Here is a 19,407-nt window from a genome sequence, read left to right on the forward strand (position 1 = left end):
AAAAAGATGCATGCTACAGCAAGGGGGAGTCAGGACGATGCTGGGGGGGAGACATTGTCACCCCAACCCAAGAGATTGGACCAAGCCCCAAGGGCCCTGGGTGCAGGATCGCAGTGGCACTCCCGGCTTAAAGAGGTGGTTAGAGGCGAGAGGCTTCTAGTATAAGTCCCCCCCATATAAAGCGATATAAAAGGACTTGATTTGATGATAACTTCATTTGTGTGTGATAACTGATTTGATGATAAATATTTTATTCAACTATGGAGAATTTTTTTAAAATTAAGTCCCAGAAGCACAGACAGACGTTCATCCAAATATAGAAACCTTTTTATTTTACAATTTTCAGAAAAAAATATCATACAATTCCAGTTTAATTGTACAGTTTGTTAAATACCTAAATACACCTTTACAGTTGCAATGTCAGTAGAAAAAAAATATTGGATATTTTTGAGATACAAAATGTACACTTCCCTACACATCAAAGCTCACACACATACACAACATTGTGTGATGGGCCACGTTGGCCACTGACATTAAAAACATTTGCTCCTGTAAATTACGATTATTCTGCCCAACAGACTTTCGACTGAACATATGAAGGTGGGGGAAAAAAAAAAACAACAACTTAAAAATGCATTTGGATATTAACGTTATAAAACGTTTCAGCACATTTACGATTGCTCTATCCCAGCAGCTGTGGAAAAGTATTACATTTGAAGTGTTAGTGTACTTGAACTGTGGTTTATACCATTATATGGGTGCCAGCTAGGGACAGGAATTGAGGATCGGGTCTTGTAGGGAACGGTTCCCAGTAGTTCAATTCCTTTCCTTTGATAGGTTTCTTAGTGATGGTGTCGACTCTAAAAACGGTGCCAATGAGAACCGATCTATGTTAAGTGATAGTGAAATCGATTTGCTAAATTTGTATCCCTAGTGTCTGCAAGGAAGTTTTTTTTTTTTACTTAAATACTTTACCACAGTGGATAAAAGCTGAAATAAAGCAGTGCCTGAAAGTCTTCAACCCAAGTTATGCTTTGATGTAATAAAACAAACTTTACATGTGCAATGGAAAGGTACATATTACTCTGATTGAAAAAACCCACAATTTTAAAAGCTTATTCAATTAAACATAATTGAAGGGATACAGTTGGCAACATCCTGTGAAATTTCCCCAGAGACACAGATCCATTTAAGTTCATTTTTAATTTAATGCACTTTGTACAAAACACAGTAAAGATGAAGAGCATGAACACGATTTTGGCATCATCTCGTTTCCTCCCCCATCCTTTCTTGCAGAACAGCTGATTATCATTGCTATCATCCTATCTGCAGAATGCAGTTCCCATCATTTTGTGACGACTCACTAAACTGTCAAAAATTCACAAAAGGTGCTCCTCGTCTTCCTGCCCTCGAGGCAAACATGCCAAGCTTGGGATTATTCTTTCAACAACAGGGACAGAGAGCTGAGTTTAGACTGTAGTGAGATAGCTTAATTTATTATACTGATAATATGTTATTTTAACCTCAGATTTATTAGTGATAGCACCAACATCTCAATCATGGTGGATCCAGGCCTGTGTGACTGGGGCTTTACCAAACATTTTCCTGAAGGAAAAAAAAAAAAAAAAGTCATGTTAATGACGATTCTGGTTGTGAGACCCCAAAGACTCAACTCTAACTAACAGCAATGACCTCTGGTTCTTTTCTGCGCAGCTGAGGCAAGGGGAACATGAAGATTACTCTGCAGGGAAGATTAGGACATCTAAATAAGACTTTTGCTGTATTTTTGTATTTTATATTTTGTTACTTAAAAATAGGACTTTGGCTATTCTATAAAGCATTTTAGCACGTTCCAGGTCAAATTATATCATGATTTACTGTCAATAAACTGTCAGATACCTGTTTAAACACTGGCCTTCCAGTTGACTAATCATGGCGTTCTGTTTGACAGCTAAGTTCTACATTTTCTCTAAAATCAGCTCGTCCTACTGCATTTGATCCTGCTGCCCCTGATGTTTTATTGGAATAAGGGATTTTCTGGCCCTACTATAGCTCTTCATGCCTAAAACATCTTTGAAAAAGCACAAGCTAACACATCAGCTACCTGAAACACTTTTCTTACTAATTCTATACAACACAGCCAAAAGTCTGTAATGATGATAATCTTCTTCTTTTTATCCAAGATTTATGTGACAGTTGGGCTTGGCAGACTCAAGGAAAAACAGATGCAATAAACTGTTCTGCAGGATAAATGTGAGAGAAGAAAAACAAGATGAAATATTAAAGAATAGTAAACTTTCTCAGAGAGAACTATAAAGTAACTTTTAGTACTTAGACAGTCTCATTTGAACCAAAAATGTTGCCTTATGTACCCACCTTCTATAAAACTTCCACAAAGAGTGTTCGTATTGACAATTCTTTAGAAAAACAAACAAACAATCCCAGCAACAGCCCAGCCCATTATCAATTCTAGTATGATGTCAAAGAAAAGAAATTCAAAGAAATCATATCTGGATATACAGCGGATAACAAATTGTTCCTGTTGGATCATCTGCTGGTAACCTTACTCGGTGGTCTGAAACAATAATTCTAAGTCGTCTTTTAACAATTTGACAGTGTACAGTGTACAACAAAAAGGTTTACATTTAGTACGCTCCTGCTGCTAATAAATAACAGTTACATGCTGGTAAATGAACCATTTACTGTAACTCAAGAAGGGTTTTTTGAAAAGTAGATCAGGTTTTAACAACTTAACAGTCGAACAGGTTAGAAAACACTTGTGATAGTTATTTATCTTCACCTCTCAATAGTCTCATTGCAAATCTACCAGCTCTGCTATCTAAATATGGGTTCTTGGTTAGCATTTGTGTGAACAATTTATGTGATAAGACAGAATTGGAAACAACAAATCATTGTTTGCACTGATTGTGATAAAATCCGTTTTGCATTTGTGTTGGAAAAGGTTTTAAACTGCACACAACAAGGAGCTCAATATATATTTTTCCCCAACATTTTCTAATATCTGACTTAAATACTGAAATATTGTGATATATAGTGAATATTACCATTTCTTTTGGTCTACTACTGCATGTTAATATCTTCCAGAGCCCAATACCTGGATCTGATGATTAAAATGGCACACACTGAACATTGTTCTGCTTCACAAAATGGGATTAGAGAATGTGCGCAGGCGACAGACCAGAACATCCCAAAACATAGTGTCAAACAGGGATTCAAGCAAAATCACCATCAGCTAAACCACAGGATCAAAGAAAGGATGAAAGCACATTTGATTAAAAACAGAATGAAGGATTTATAAAGGCGGATGGCGACACTGGTAAACAAAGACAGCAATTTCCTCTCTCATTATAATATTCTGGATTGAACAAGTGGGAAAACAACACAGCATCATATCATGATTTCAATACAACAAAAGGTTTTCTTAGGGTTGTGGTTTACTTTTGACAGCAGGAGCAAATATGCTGGGAAAACAACAAAAAACAGTCTTTTTAGCTCTATTCACAGCCAGCAGTTACACGTGTGTTCACAAAGCCAGTGGTGCGTTCAAGGTCCTGCACCAGAAGTCAATTCATGATCAGTTCAAAGACTTGAGGAGTCTTTTACAGCATAAAAAAAAATCCAAGCAAAGTCACTTCCTGAATTGAGGAATTGTTCCCTATTTTCATCTGGACATTTCAGGCCACACACATTTTCTGCAAATACACACAGCAACATCTAGTCCTCTTCTAACAAGGCACTAAGATTTCATTCAAGTTTATCATTCCATAAGTGCTTAATGCATTTTAAACCCCCCTCTCACACACTCACACACACTCACACACTCACACACACACACACACACACACACACACACACGTTAGTCTCAATCCCAGCGCTACCTTGGCGAGGCTATCCTGGATAATTTCCCCTTTTGATCTCTACTCCCGCTCACACTGTACTCTAAAGTGATGTGTCACCATAGTGGCCGGCCAATCAGGCAGCCCTGCTGAGAATCAGCTGGCCTGTCAGTCACACGGCCAGCCATCCGGGCGCGCAGGGGTCTATTTGTGGTGCTGCCTGCTGCTCCGCACCTTGACGAGACCCCTTGCTTGGCCGTCTGTGACCGGGTTGCTTTAGTGACTGAGTGGAAAGCGGCAAATAGCGCACAGAAAGCAAAGGAGAAACTCAAAGAGGTGTGACAGCTACTCCCACTCCCACTGTCACCACAATAATGACAAAGAAGCTCTCATGGTGCAGTCAGACAGAAGTTTGGCTTGGGAAAACTGACAGTGCATATTATAATTATTATTATAATAATTGCATATTGTTTTCTCCATTTGCTTTTGGTACAGCCCCAACAAGGTACACACTGTTGAATGTAGCAGGCAAATGAGCCCCAAACTTTAAACATCTTGCTGTGTGCGTAGTGCCAAAAAAGCACACTTGCTTGTATACTGCAAATCCTATGAGATGTAGTATGAATAATGAGGAGGAGTCGTAGTAGCATGGGTGATGCGAAGTAGCACGGCTATTTAGCTAACAAACCGCAGTAACCAAGCAACCTTAAAACTAAATTCTGAACAAATACCTCCTGATTTAGTGGTCACTGCTTTGAGGAGCTTTTCTCAAAGCATTCTCAAATAAAGGGACCCACTCCAGGGTGAGATCTCACAGGAAGCACTTGTTGGAGCCTTGTTGCAGTGCGATGACCTTACCTTGGATCTTCTGTTTGCCATTGTCGCTTTTATCTCTGCGTAGGCCTCAGACAGCCTGCATTCTTATTGGCTATTTTAAGAGATGCAGGACCTCTATGAAGAAAGCAAAATCTAGTCTGACTGCACCATTACCCAGCAGGAGTCAGCCTGCACATACCCTGGCATCGGATAGCGCTCGCCTCTGAGGAATATAAGAAGAACGTGGCACAGTGACAAATCTGTGAAGGACTAATCAATAAATACAGACAGGAAAGCAGAGAATAAGGAACAAATAAGTGAGGCACGTGCAAAAGGTCTTATCTCCTTGGACCGTCTTTGTCAACTTTCACCCACTACATTCAATGCAGCTCTGCCCGCAGACCAGGAGTTACACACATGAGGGGAAGGATGAGGGAGGGAACAGAAGGTTGTAAAGGAGAATCACTTCACCAGGTGATTTTCAGAGTGGTTCTGCCTGGCTTCACCCAGGTGTCAGTACGACTTTGGCTCAGCAAGAGCCCCTCCCCCCCTTCATCTACCCCCAGGGAGGTTGTCAGAGCTGGAGAGACATAAGGGTATTTGAGAGGGAGAATGAAAAAGGTGGGCAAAGGTGCAGTCATGCAGGCAGATAGAGACGGACATGCAGGCAGTGGCAGACCGGGAGAGAAACGAGGGAGGAGAAATTGGAGGATAAAAGGTAGATGGACAGAAAGAGAGGGAGAGAGAACTGCAAACAACAAACCCACAGAGAGGAAACAGTACAGGGGAAGAGAGGGAGATTTGAAACGGGCAAAAGAAATAAAGAGGAATGGCAGACGATAAAAAAAATAAATAAAAATCAGGAAGTGAGACAGACCTACTGCCACAGCAGCACCCCGACAGAACACACCCATCTCTCACAGAGTAACTTTTACACAAATCCCATCAATCAAACTCAAACCCAATCTTCCCTCACACTAATGCGTTTAACTAACCCCCTCTGCGTCCCGTCCTGCCTCACTCCCAGCACCCCAAAGAGAAACAGCTGTCACCTCATTGCGAGGTAAATGGGAAATACCCCAGTTCGCAATAGCAGCAGCAGCAGCTCCACTTCTGCGTGAGTCCTTCCTCGTGGATGCTGCAGGACTTCACTTGGCGCCCTGATTGAAGTGCTCCAGCACGGTGGCGTTGGTTTTCTCAAATAGCCACTGCTGAGTGGGCGAGGATGGGTCACACGTGTTCATGAAGACACGCCGCTCGTTCAGGCTGCTGTCGATGCAGCTGTTGCTGACGGGGTGATACAGACTCTTATCCTGGAGGGAGAAACAAGGGAGATGACGGGCTGCGTCAAAGAGAAACTCTTTGGAAGCTCATTTGAAACATGGACAGTGTTTGAAACAATGACTCCCTGACAGCTATTGCTCTAAATGCTCAACATTTTCATGTCTCGTCTGTTTTATGTCAGCGAGAGGGGATATCTCGACTGTTCAAACCTTCTGTTTGTGAGGGACGGCCAATGAGAATAATCTTGGGTTAAGGGTGGAGGACAGGAACTATAATGGCTTGTTTGTGGTGGAGGATAAAGACTGCACTAAAACTCAGCTCATGTTAAACAGTGACTCATGCAAAGATATTCTAATAGAATCAAATAATGAATATACAGAGCTGGGAATGGGTATAACAGGTCCACTTTAAACCAATGTTTGCAAGTAACGCTTTCAACTTGTGTTGTTTACTGCTGCCAGCATGTTTCTTTGTGGCTACATTAAATCCCACAATGGTTACAAAAATAGAAACGTGGCCCTTTGTAATAGCCGAGCATAAAAGCACAACAACATAATGAGCCCCGTAGATTCGGTTAAAAAGTGCAAAGCTTTGGGAACTGATTAAGCATTCTTGAAGTCATTCATTCTGAAGCAATTACATTCGCAATTTTGCTGTTTTGTACTGTAAGAGGAAAACAAAAAGGCTCAGAGAAAGAGCTCACCACACAAACATTACACATAACCACGCCGAAGGCTCCGACTCTGATCTCCGCTTCATCTCTGTCATACCTTTCTGTAGCGCCACAGCTGGTTGCCTTTCATGCCGTGGCAGTCGTACAGGGTGACGGGGCTGTTGTGGGAAATGGCATCGAAGCAAACTTTTTTCGTGTGCATGGGGTCGCCCACCCGAATGTCCTCTCTCCAGCCAAACGTAAACACCTGCAGGAGATATAACGTAATGATTTTTTTCCTTTTTTGAAGTGCGATGATCTTTACGCGACATGAAAAATTCTCAGCACAGGGTGAAGGGACTTGCAGGGGACTTGAAATGAATCGTTTGTTTTGTAGGTCAGAACTTTTGAAAAGAGTGATACAGGGTTAAAATATCAATGTGGGAGAAATCGTTTTTATAACCTACTGTAAGAAACTTTCACTTTCCTATTAAGCTGCTTTTGCTCCTTTGTGCTGTTTTGCTTCTGTAGAGTTCTGAATTGAATTTTATAAAAATCTAAAAGTTTATCATAGTTGTGGCCTTTGATTATTGATGGGAACTTCTGACCTGTTTTATAAAGGAGGAGACTTGAACACCTCGGTTTCTGGAGTTTTCTGTATGAAACCTGTGTTCTCCTCTCTCCTGGTTACTCTGGCTTCCTCCCAAAACCCAACAACATGCACGTTAGGTTAATTTGTGATTCTCTGATTGGCTGTAGGTGTGAAGTGCTAAAAGCGATGTATGGGTGAAATTGGCTTGCAGTGCAAAGTGCTCTGAATGGTCAGTAAGAGAAGAAAAGTGCGATACAAATGCCAGTCTGTGTCCATTCAGTGTGAATCAGACTTTCAGGGAGCAATCTAAAAATAGCAGCCGTACTGGAAGCAGTGCAGCACTGACAGGAGAGTTCACTACACTTTAGTCACCATTTTCCCCCATATCCAGTGAGGGTAACACATCTGACTGATGACCGAAAGGTAGCTGGTTCAATTCCAGCCGGAGACACAAATGTCAGGAAACGCATCTGGTGCAAGACGCTGCCAAATCCAACACGTGGAGTTACCTGCTGTGGTGCCCGTTTGTGAAAAGGGAGCAGCTTTTAAATAGGCAGATTTTTTCAACTCTCACTGCATTTTGTATATATATATATTTACTAACCAAATGAAAGAGTTATGTACACAGCAGATTTTTTTTTTTTAACCGTTTACTGAAAATGTTTATCCTTTGTCCTCATGTCAACCAGCCCATAAACATGTCTGCATGCAGAAAAATGTCCTAATATAATACACTACACTGGGTGCATTTTAGTGCATGTGGTCTGAAAGAAGACCACAGTTTTGTAAAAGAAGAGTCAGGTTCAGTCTATGATCACAATATAATCAAATCCCTACAAAACCCTCCTCTCTGGACTGCTGGTGTCATAGAAGGTGCTTAGCAAGGTATCATGTTTTTGACAGATGAGCAATATTGTACCTTTTGTTATTATGACTCCCCGTCATTCTTCACAGACGCAGACATATTACTAGATTTTGACAGACTGTTTCCATCTTTCTCTGCAAAGGTTATTTTAATGTGTGCAGCCTTTTCCTTTGTCTTTACTATAGTCACGTATATGTACAAAGGAAACACAGACCCAACTGCGGGCTTTGTAACTCTCTAAGCAGTCAATCAAATCTTTTATTCAGAGCACACGTGAAAACAGGAAAGAGAAGACGAGCTGCAGAAGTCTGAAGAGGAGAAACAGGTGGGGGGGAAAAGGAGGCTTAAAGGAAAATTAGTTCAGAACAATGAAGAAAAGGGGAAACCCCAACTAAACCTGTTCATTATTTTAAATTAAACACTATTTGAAGACAAGCTCTTATTATTTTTAAGGAGAAGCCTTATTTTACTTGAAATGAGAACAACACTTTACTACTTTATTATTAGAGTAGCCTTCAGGTCATTGGGAAAATTAGTAATAAACATTTTTAAAATACTGCTGAATTTTACTGTGTTTTATTTGATAGCCGGCACTCATTTCTGTTCATTCTGTACACAAATGAGTGTCGCAGTAATTTCACGAACAGATACATCCTGAAGTTTGCTGACGACACGGTGATCGTCAGTCTTCTAGTGGGGGACGAGTCAGGCCATGGACAGGTTGTAGATGATTTTGTAAATTGGTGTGATGAGTCCTTCTTTTCACTTAATGTGTCTAAAACTAAACTAAAGGAGGGGAAAAAACTATGATTATTGATTTTAGGAAGTCCTCTGATAGCTCATCACATATTATCATTAAAGCTGGGATAGTTGAGAGTTATAAATATCTAGGTGTGGTACTTGACCATAAACTGTGTTTTCAATCTCATGCTGATGCCACTACTAAAAAAGTTCAACAAAGACTTTTCTTTTTAAGGAAAATGAGATTTTTTAATGTCTCATCTGAGATGTTGTCTTTGTTTTATAGAAGTTTTATCGAATCTGTGATGTCCTTTTGTATCGCTGCCTGGTTTGGTAACCTGACAGTGAAGAATAAGAATCGGTTGGGACTTCTGGTAAAAACTGCTTTATTTTTGATTCAATAATTTTGTATTTATCTTATATCTATGAATACAGAGTGGATATCCATGATTACATACAGTTTTTATTCATGGTTCTAAACCTAAAAAACAAAGGCCAACGTGTACTGTATCAATTGTTCTTTTTCTTGACCCTTAGTTCGTTTTCTGTGACAGTGATGGATTAACGCAGCTTCTTATGATCCTTATCCATTTGTCTACATGTTGATGAGTTCATCAGAATGATTGATATCATAATCTGCTGATATCAAAGCTGCCTTAGCCGTGAAATCAACGATTATGATAAATCTTGATATGTACAATGAATTGAAATGTCTCAGCTAACAACTCATATTAGATTTTTGCATTTAGTTTCATTAAAACCAGCAAATGACTCATTTTGATTTGGTAAATGTAGAAGTATTTCTGGATTCCAGACATATCCAGACCAAAAAAAAAAAAAAAGTCTAATTCGCTCTTACTTAAAACCAAACATACAAAATTAAACTTTTGATCTCCATCTGTGTCCAGGTGACTGTCGCCCCTCTGGCTCCCAAACACTGTCTGAATGATTTGCTCCACTCCTCCTGTACAGGATCGAAAAGCCCCGACAAGGACAGCTGCCAGAGAGGCCACCTGTGAGCTGCAGCGAATGCATTTCGTGCTGGCTCTGAATACAGATTGAGACTGTGACACAAATTAAACTACAATGCATCTTCAGATTAAAGCAATTAAACTGTCAGAGCTCTGAGGCGCAGTATTTTGGCTGTGGAAACAAAAGGGGACATTCAATCCATTAAGTTTGTATTATGAGCTGTGCTTTAAGATCTACGCTGTGACGTGTGAGTGCAGAGTCCTTTTAGAACAATGCAGAGATAATGAAGAAGCTTTTCCATCTATGCGGGCACTATTTTTTTGACATTTATGTCTCGTTAGCTGACAAAATCCAATTACTTAAGCGATTTCATAAATGTGCCCTTAGGAAAAACCTAAAATCGCTCAACTTTGTAGTTGAAAGGCACATTTGTGGACCACCAGACTACGCTTTCCTTTAGATTTCTTTTTAAATCTACATTGTGGAGTATAGGTGATCGCTATAATGCTTATTACATCCTGGACAGCCTGATGACACAGCAAGAAAATAGCCGTTATAATAAATCACTCCTACCTGTACACCTGCCACCTTCAGCAATGTAAGGACTGGCCCACACACACTATCGAAGCTAACAGAAAGCTCCCAATGCAGGGAATGCTGGGAAACCTGACCACAGTATAATGAATCTTCTGAGTAAGTACGGGGCGGAGAGTGAAACACATCACTGACAAAATGACAAAATTAAAGAGCAGCTTCTTTTAATAAAGCGTGCCAGGATCCTGATGAAATCAAGGGTGCAATTACATCAACTATTAAAATTATATGGGGAAAATTAAACTATTAAAAACTTCTAAAATAACGACTTTTGGCCCGGGTATCAAAAGAAGATCAAAGTATGGTTTCTGCATGCCTAATGTTGAATTAATGTATGAAAAAGGAGGCAGTTAAAAGTTTCAAAAACAGGCTTTAAAAATAAAAAGGGAACTGTGTGTGCAAGGGTTTCAAATATTTAAGGGCAGGTCCACAAGACAAAAAGTAAAATAAAGTAGAACGCAAGTCTTTGATGAAAACAAAACAAAACAAAAAAACCTGAACAAAAACACGAAAAAATCCCATTATGATGGATGAACCAAAACTCCCATGGAAATAGAAAAATATAAAGAAAAACAACAAAAAACAAAAAGGCTGTTTCTGTTGCAAAATCCTTGGAATCATAACATCCTCTGGGACTCACGGATTGGCAAAACCTGCAGTTTCTCCACCGGCCACTTGGGCTTGTCTTTAAAAAGTCAAACCATGTTGACGCCTATAAATCTGTACGCAAAGGCCACATTTTTTGAGCTTTGTACGGCAAGTTCAGCTTGGTCAGTAGAAAGATCTGACAACATGGCAGACACACTCCAGGTTACCAACGCGAGCAGCATAGGCAGTGATGATGCTGTGCCGAGTTTGCCTAATACAGTTACGCTGCAGCTTACGCTTCCCCTCAGGATATGTCTGGATTCTATTTTGAGATTTTAATTTAATGAAGATGCACATTTTGTTATGATCTGGACAATGTCAGCGCATTAATTCTCTGGATTTGCAGGTTTTCTTTATTGCCGCCTACAGTGATTGTATCAATGGGACCGTGTTAGGCGTGCTCACTGTGAGCACACAGGTTGACTTCTTTCTCATCACTCTCCCTGTATACAGAAGAACTTGGGTTAAATGAGTAATAATTAGACGTTGAAGGTGAACTAATAACATGACCTTAATCAGGCTCCATTCAAGCTACACTGATTAATAACTGACTTCAGTGACTTTTTCGTACCTGTCCATGTCTCCAGCTCACATCGCCTTGTCCCTTCACACAACTCTCCAGGCGGATAGGACTCCCCGACACAAAATGTTTACTCTCCATACACATGCTGCTACCCACGTTACGGATCTTCATCAAAAAACACACATAAGAGCAGAGTCACATAAGCATGAAAGACGGCAGAAAGACATCATTCACGCAATAAGAGTTGTACATCTTCAGCAGAGATCAGAGGTTTTCTTAACTACCAAAATCACAAAGAATATAATGCAAAAAAAAAAAAATCATCAGGCAGCTTCAAGTAGTATTATACCATTAGTTTGGGTTATTTCAGGAGGCAAGAACACTGCAATTAAGCTCTAATTAAATTCATGCACTGAGTGTAACCGGTCCACAGCTCCAGACAGCAGTCTGGTATGACAGACAGATAGGAATATTAGAGCCAAATGGAGAGAATTTCTGACAGCTTCTTGAGTTATTTTAGAGGAAACCGCTGGTAATTACTCTTATCTTTTGGCCTGCCATACCAAAGGAGAAAAGGAAGAATTTGCTTAAGACACCAGTAACAAGACCAACTATCTTTAGACTGAACCTCTGGAACACAAAGTGGCATTTTAAAACTAAACTACATGAAGCTGAGAAAAAAAACAGCTTCACATTACATATTCAAAGTACTCACTGTCATGACTTTCTAACACACATTTCTTGGTAGCTCTAGTTCCATCTTTCAATTAGGCTGCCTTTAATTAGAGGATAAGAGCAACTGTACCTCTCCCCATGCAGCAGCAGGAGGCTCCACAGGTGGGTAGTGCTTGGGCAGATCCCAGGCCACCTCACTCATGAACCACTTGAAGTTCTTGCAGTTGAGCCGGTTCCTCAGCTCCTTCTGCACAGTCATGTCTCCTGCCGACAGGTGGCGGTACTCAGGCCTGCGCTGGTAGATGTACTCGGCGTACTCGTCCATCCACACTTCTGCTACTCGCTTCAGGTTCTGAGATCAGAATGGTTTCTCAGTTAACTCTACAGTTACAGACCACATTTCACACTGTTAACTGTCAGAACAACAGACATCAAGTTTTCACACCAATCAAATAAATGACTATATTTATAAAAATGTTATGCGTTCATTTATTGGCAAAAGCCGAGGCTCACAGAATAACTTTGCTACCATCAGGTTAGTTCTTTGTATATGCAGTAAATTCTTCTTTCAAATTCTGCTTCTTACACAACTACATGATCAAGTTCTGCACGAACTGGACCAACAAATACCCCAATTTGCTAAGCTGTCACAAACTGACTGACAGCAGTGATTTGTGTATGTAGTGCCTGAATTGGCTCATCAGACAGCAGCCTCTTTGGTTGACAATCAAGTAATGCAGGAAATGCAGTTAAAAGTAAAAAAAAAATAATAATAAAAACATATATAGCACCTTTCAAGAAAAAAACCCCCAAAACAAAGTGCTTCACAGAAGCTAAAACATAAAAACAAAAATCAACCAAAGGCAAGTTTAAAAAGATACGTTTTTAGCTGTTTTTAAAAGAGACCACCGAGTCCACATATCTCAGGCTCAAAGGGAGAGAGTTCCACAGTCTAGGGGCCACAGTTACAAAAGCTCTGTTGCCTTTAGTTTTCAGCCTCGGTGTTGGACAACCAGCAAGCCCTAATCACATGACCTCAGGGACCTGCTGGGAATGTATGGATGTAAAGGTTCCCTGATATATGTTGGTGCTTGACAACCCAGACCCTCCAAGGACAAGGTCAAAACCTTGAAGTGGATTCTGAATTTATTAGGGAGCCAGTGCAGCTGAATCAGCAGGGGTGTGACATGGGAGTACTTGGAGGACTTGGTCAGAAGCTTTGCAGCAGCGTTCTGAACAACTTACAGATGCTCCAAAGAGGCTTTATATAAAAAAGCAAACAAAGAATTACAATAATCCAGACGAGATGAAACAAATGCATGAATGACTATTTATAATTCGGAGCGCGATACAATGGGTCTCAGCTTAGCAATGTTTCTCAAGTGATGAAAACAGGAGCGGACCAGAGATTTAACATGAGCTGAGTCAAAAGTTACACCGAGGTTCCTGATAGAAGGTTTGGCAAATGTAGCAAGTGGACCCAAGTTTTCCATAACACTAGGTGCAAATCTTTTAGGAGCACAAACAAGGACTTCAGTCTTCCCCTCATTTAGTTGAACGAAGTTTTCAGCTATCCAACCTCTAATGGAGTCTAGGCACTTATGCAAAATCTGTAGCATGGAAACATCTTGGGCTTAAAGGAGATATATAAATGAATATCATCTGCATAGCAGTGATAAAAAATGTCCTTAAAAGTGCTCAATAAGTGCTGAAGAGGAAGTAAATACAACAAAAACAATAAAGGCCCCAAAACGGAACCTTGTGGCACACCATAGGCAAGAAAAGTAGAAGAGAAACTGTACTAAGAGGTAGCCACAGAAAAGGATCGTTCATGCAAATAAGATTCAAACCACTCCAAAGCAGACCCTGATATACCCAGCCAGTGTCTTAGCCTATCTAGCAGAACATGATGGTCCACAGTATCAAAGGCGGAGGTCCAACATCAACAAAATGGAGCCTTTTCCTGCATCACATCTCATCAAAATGTTGTGGGAGACTCTAAGAGTTTTACTTCAAAGACGCCCAAGTTAACATTACAACAACTTTCAGGTAGAGAAAGTTGTTTTTGTCTTTAAAGCCTTTATAGCCAATATTTCCTCTTTTTTCTTAATAACGTGGCTGTTTCAGTGTATTACAATTTGGGCTATTGGCTGCAACAAGTTTCCACATGCACATTACATTCCTTTGTGGCTACTAGTTGGTTACTAATGGATATTCCAGGCTTTGTTTGTGCAGGTAACCCTCTAATATATTTACCATCTTACCATATGTAAATCAATAATATATTTTGTTCCATAAAAGAGCCATGAAAGATTTCACAAAAGCTGCAAATAGGTGAAGAAATCTAATGAATTTTCTTTATGACAAATGCATTGATAAAAAGTCATGAAATATGTTAGAAATTTAAATATTTGTGAAGTTTCAGTTTTTCAAAGTCATCTAATGAGAAACTGGACCAATTGTACTTGCGTCTATTCCCTAACCAATGACCAGTTTGATCATCAAAGTGGTGAAATTCCCTTTAGATTAATTCCAGACTCGTAATCTGCAGAACAGCTATCTGAGAGTCTGTGTTAGTTTTGTCACGCTGTGCAGCACATTTAATATTCTCCCCTATGCCTTTTTTTTCTGCTTTTGCTGTCTGAAAATATTTGTAATAAATATATAAATAAATAAAATCTGCTTTAAAGTCTTACAGTTAGCTGCCCTGTTAGCTAAATTCCTGCCTTTCTGGGCATCGTGTCTTCACTGCAACAAACAAAGCCATCATTTGTACATCCTGCCACCCTTGAAGTTTTGATTGATTTGACATGACAAAATGATCAAAGCCGCTCAGTAGAAAGGAGGCCAGTCATCATACAGGACCTGTCATCGTGCCCCGGGATGCGAGAGATGAAAAAAAGTACCTTGTCTCTAGTCACGAAAGCAGATATAACACTGAACTGAATTATGTGCTAATATAAAGGATGAAAAACTGTCTGTTTCTTTTCTTTTTTTCTATATACTTGGTGTTGGGAAGCTGTTACGCCTAATTAGGTCTCTAATGACATTACACATGGATCTGAAACATTCTTTGTAGCTTTATGAAATAAGAAAATCTGAAATCAGCTGTGAGACTGGCTTGGCTTTAACAGAAGAAAAGGAGCAATACGCATAATGTGAGTTGATGTTGTGAATCCACACTTAAGTATTACTGCTTTGTCAATTCAACTTGTTTTTATTTTATATTTATATACTGATGACATTATTCACTAAAGATTGAAAAGATGAATTATCAGGAAAGAAAAACCCAAATGCCAACTGCATTCATTCTTCCTCTTTACTCAGAGGGGGGGCATCTTCTTTTGATGCACTCCAGTGGCTCCACCTTTTCTCCTCTCCTAAAGAAACCCAAAGGTCAAAGTCACCACTCCAACCAGATTTAAGGGCTAATATGCCTTGGGAATAACCATTTCGATAACCCCAACCTTAAGGTGAAATTCTTAGAAAAAGTGGTAATTTTAAGACTTTTCTTGGTATTTCATCACTAGGAGCTACTCTTAGTGCAAGAAAGTCCTGGAGAATAAAAAAATAAGGATTACGAAACAAGCAGCCCTTCTGAAAAAGTGAAGCACGTAAAGGTCTGATTTAATGTCTTTTTACAAGATCACATCCTGAAAAAAATAATTGCTAAAATCATGAGGAAAAACAATTTTTTTTTTTTTTAAACCATCAGATACTGATAGAAAACCAAGAAGGAAAAAAAAAAAATAGAATATGGACTTACTGCAAGCTACATAAACAAAACAAATAAACAGAATATATCCATGTAGGTTGTTTGGGCAAACAAGATGCTTCTTTAGTTTTTATAAGCTGACAGAGTTCCAGATATTTAACTGCTAGCGGAGTTGTGTTGGTTGCTTCATGTGGTGCTGGTAATATCATTGCACAACCACATCCATTACGTTATTCGCCTGAACAATAGGTGCATGGCACGATTGTGCACGGCACGATTGTGCACTCGGCAAACGCACCGTTGGCACAACCTGCCAGGTTATAAAAATCAAGATGTGCACGACCCGTTGAAAACAGCAGCTAACGACAGTAGCTGTGTCGTCAATTTCATGTCAAATTTGTCATATGGTGCTGGTTGCAAGGCACTGAGATTTCCTGACCTACCATATCTTAAGATGTTGGTCATTATGTGAATCATTTGAGAGACACTGTAGAATCTACACATGTCAAGATGCGAGTAGAGCTCGAATCACCCGAGAAGACTTCCAAGACTTCTTGGTACAACAATGAACACTAGGATCCTCAAAAGAGTTTCCCTCCTCTGTGTAGGTGGAGTAAGTGCAGCCAACGCAACAGGACAATAGAAGTCTTGAGAATCTGAGAGAGGAGTAAAGGACTCCATCAATGTCCACTGTGAACCGTCGCTCAACAGAGATTGTTATAAGATCTAATGAGAGCAACTTAAAATGAACAAGAACACCCAAATGTAAGACATCAGCTACAAAGAATGCATTATTTATTGTACATTTAGGCCACTAAATTATACATGTAGTGACATAAGCTCACAGAAAAAGCCCCACCCTTTTTGTCTCATTATAAGAGCATTAATATTCATGACTAAGAGGCATAAAACAGGTGAGGAAGAGAGAAATCCGATGCAAAATGAGCGACAGTAATGGCAGCACAGACAACATCTGACACAGGTTCTTTAAGCCTGCTTTGAGTTGCAAACATAAAAGCCTGAGCAATGCGAAATCCATCCATCTGAAGCCTTTGAGGCGTCAGCCTCTGGGGTGCGCACGCATGCCTGGGAGTATAGATGGTAGCAGCCTTGGAGGCAGGGATGGTGAAAGGAATGAGAATACAAGTTCAGCAATCCTCCCAGGAAGGAATAAATACAAATCCTCCAACCCTCGGAGGTACAGATGTAGTGAAGAAAAGCTTCCAGCCACACACACACAGGCACACATAAAATCCCTGTAGCAAAGCTCATCGCCTGCAGCAAAACTCAAGCTCTGTGCTCCCTAGGTGAAGTGCAGTTCAGTGGTTCTATCTTCCTGTGTGCCGACTGGACTTAGAGGGGGCTGAGATTCCCTGATGTGCACACACATACGTGCACACAAAACTCTATAAATATGTCTGGAGATCCTTTGTTCTCTTTATCTGTACCTGCTGAAATGCTTCTCTCACCATGATACTTAAAAAAAAAATCAACATAAATGAAAAAAAAAAAAAAGTCTTGAAGGTTTAATTCTTTCCTGAGGCAAAAGATTTTTAGAGTACGGGAGAAGTGTCTCTTAGTGAGCCATGACTAAATCCTTACACAAACCAAAGTCTTTATTGAGTCCTGTTGAGGGAATTCTTCAGTCCGTTAGTTCTGCATGTCTAGATATACATTCTGGATTTTGTGCAGCAGATCTCTACTATTAAAACTGAAACAGTTAAGGCACTCTGATGGACTGGTGACTGCTCCAGGGTGTATCCGCCTCGCACACTATGGGAGCTGGGACAGACTCTGGCCTCCCTGCAACCCTAAGTTTGATAAAAGTGGCGGGGGGGAAAAGGGTGGATGTTTAGAATGATAAGCTTTTTACTGGGAAAACTCTTTTTACTCAGTTGGGGTTGGTTCAGTTGCTTTGAAGTGAGAGCCACAAACAGTGTGTCATCAACAGCAGGTGGTGTCAAGCTGCCAAGCAGACGGGAGCATTGACCGGCACCGGAACTAAAGTCATGGACTGTTGACGACACAGTCAGTAACAAAATGGATTTTAGCCACCTAAGGGAAATCAATAGTGGTTTAAGTTTATGCCCTATTTACCCACAAAGCCAGAGCACATCATCAGATTGACAACCCCGCCCCCCAGCAATTTTACCACACAAAATCTTAAACTTTTTCCACCTCCTGCTGTTTTGATTGGTTATTTTATATTATGGTGTCACATTGTGACATTTAACATTTTGGGGTTATGAATTGTTAGCCGTCTGCTCTCTTCCTGCATGTTGCAGGAGAACTTTAAGGCTTCAGTGAGCAGAGGGATAGAGGGGTGGATTTGCACAAGTCGAATGTTTGCGAAATAGTCGAAGCTCTAATCCAGCGCTATCAAACTCATTTTACATGGTGGGGTACATAAAGTCCAAATATGATCTTAAATAAGAAATGTCTGTTAGTAAGACGACTGTGAAACTGCCAAAAACACAGCTAAAAATGCAAATTTATGCCCTCCTTGGCAGTTTTCACACTTTACAAAGTCATGCAATGGGCTGTTTGATTACGTGATTATGTTTGCTGTGTTTGACACCCCTGCACTAATCTATTGATTTGTGTTCCTCACACAACATTATACTTGTGCTGCTAAATGAAATTTTCCATCATTTTGCTGATCATACTAGAGCTCGAGTTGACTTGATTTATTTTGATATGATATATAGAAATAAATATCTAGCTCCATCTCTCTGAATGTTTTGTTGGAGGATATATTTGAAGTTATGTTTTCCAAAACAACTGACATTCTCATAAATTTAGAACTTCTAAATTTTTCTTCATAAATTTAGAACTAATCCATTATAAAATATACAGAAGCAGTTCTTTGTAGTTGTTGTTGTTTTTTTTCCCCAGTCCCTACTGAAGAGTCTGGACAACACAAATGATCCAAAATACGCTCAGTGATTGTTACTGTCATTTGGAGGGGGTCATGTCCGTGGAAGTGAACATGTACATATATAGTAATGAGACTTGGGCACTCTCAAATTTGCCAGCCATGTACAGTAAGTATTTACTTATATAAGGCTGCTATTCAGTGTCTACTAAACACTGGTCAGTGTTTTTCACACCTATGTTTAAAAAAAAGAAAAATCACAAATAAAAAGTAAACAAAACAAAAAATAACAGCTTAAGAGCACTTTGTAAATTGTTCTAACCAACCTTATGCTTTTAGAGCTGAACTGATAACTAAGGTCCACAAAACAGAGGTAAATCTTAAAGTGCTGTTTGTGTGTGACAGCGCTTTGTGTCATTATCATGCAAGTCATTTTAAAAATGACTTACATGATAATGACATGTGGAGAAAAAAAAATATACTAAAAAACAAAACAAGAAAATGCCAAGATCTTTTCTCCCCCCAAGCTGACATACAAAAAAGCTCTCTGTAGATCTCTCACACACACACACACACACACACACACACACACACACAC

General features: G+C 39.9%; 1 protein-coding gene across 1 annotated transcript in view; it reads right to left on the reverse strand.

The window, feature by feature from the left end:
* Positions 1-305: 305 nt before the first annotated feature.
* Positions 306-19,407, reverse strand: part of LOC102305690 (polypeptide N-acetylgalactosaminyltransferase 10) — a 114,359-nt gene continuing 95,257 nt past the window's right edge. The window contains exons 9-12 of the mRNA XM_005927870.3: positions 12,350-12,571; positions 11,593-11,709; positions 6,728-6,877; positions 306-5,986 (exon numbers count right to left, since the gene is read on the reverse strand). Of these exons, the coding sequence (XP_005927932.1) occupies positions 5,822-5,986; positions 6,728-6,877; positions 11,593-11,709; positions 12,350-12,571 (654 nt within the window). The 3' untranslated portion in view covers positions 306-5,821. The remainder of the gene's footprint in view (positions 5,987-6,727; positions 6,878-11,592; positions 11,710-12,349; positions 12,572-19,407) is intronic.

The sequence above is a fragment of the Haplochromis burtoni genome, unplaced genomic scaffold (genome assembly GCF_018398535.1).
Source record: "Haplochromis burtoni strain Fernald_Lab_line unplaced genomic scaffold, NCSU_Asbu1 Contig_105, whole genome shotgun sequence".
NCBI classification, from domain to species: Eukaryota; Metazoa; Chordata; class Actinopteri; order Cichliformes; family Cichlidae; genus Haplochromis; species Haplochromis burtoni.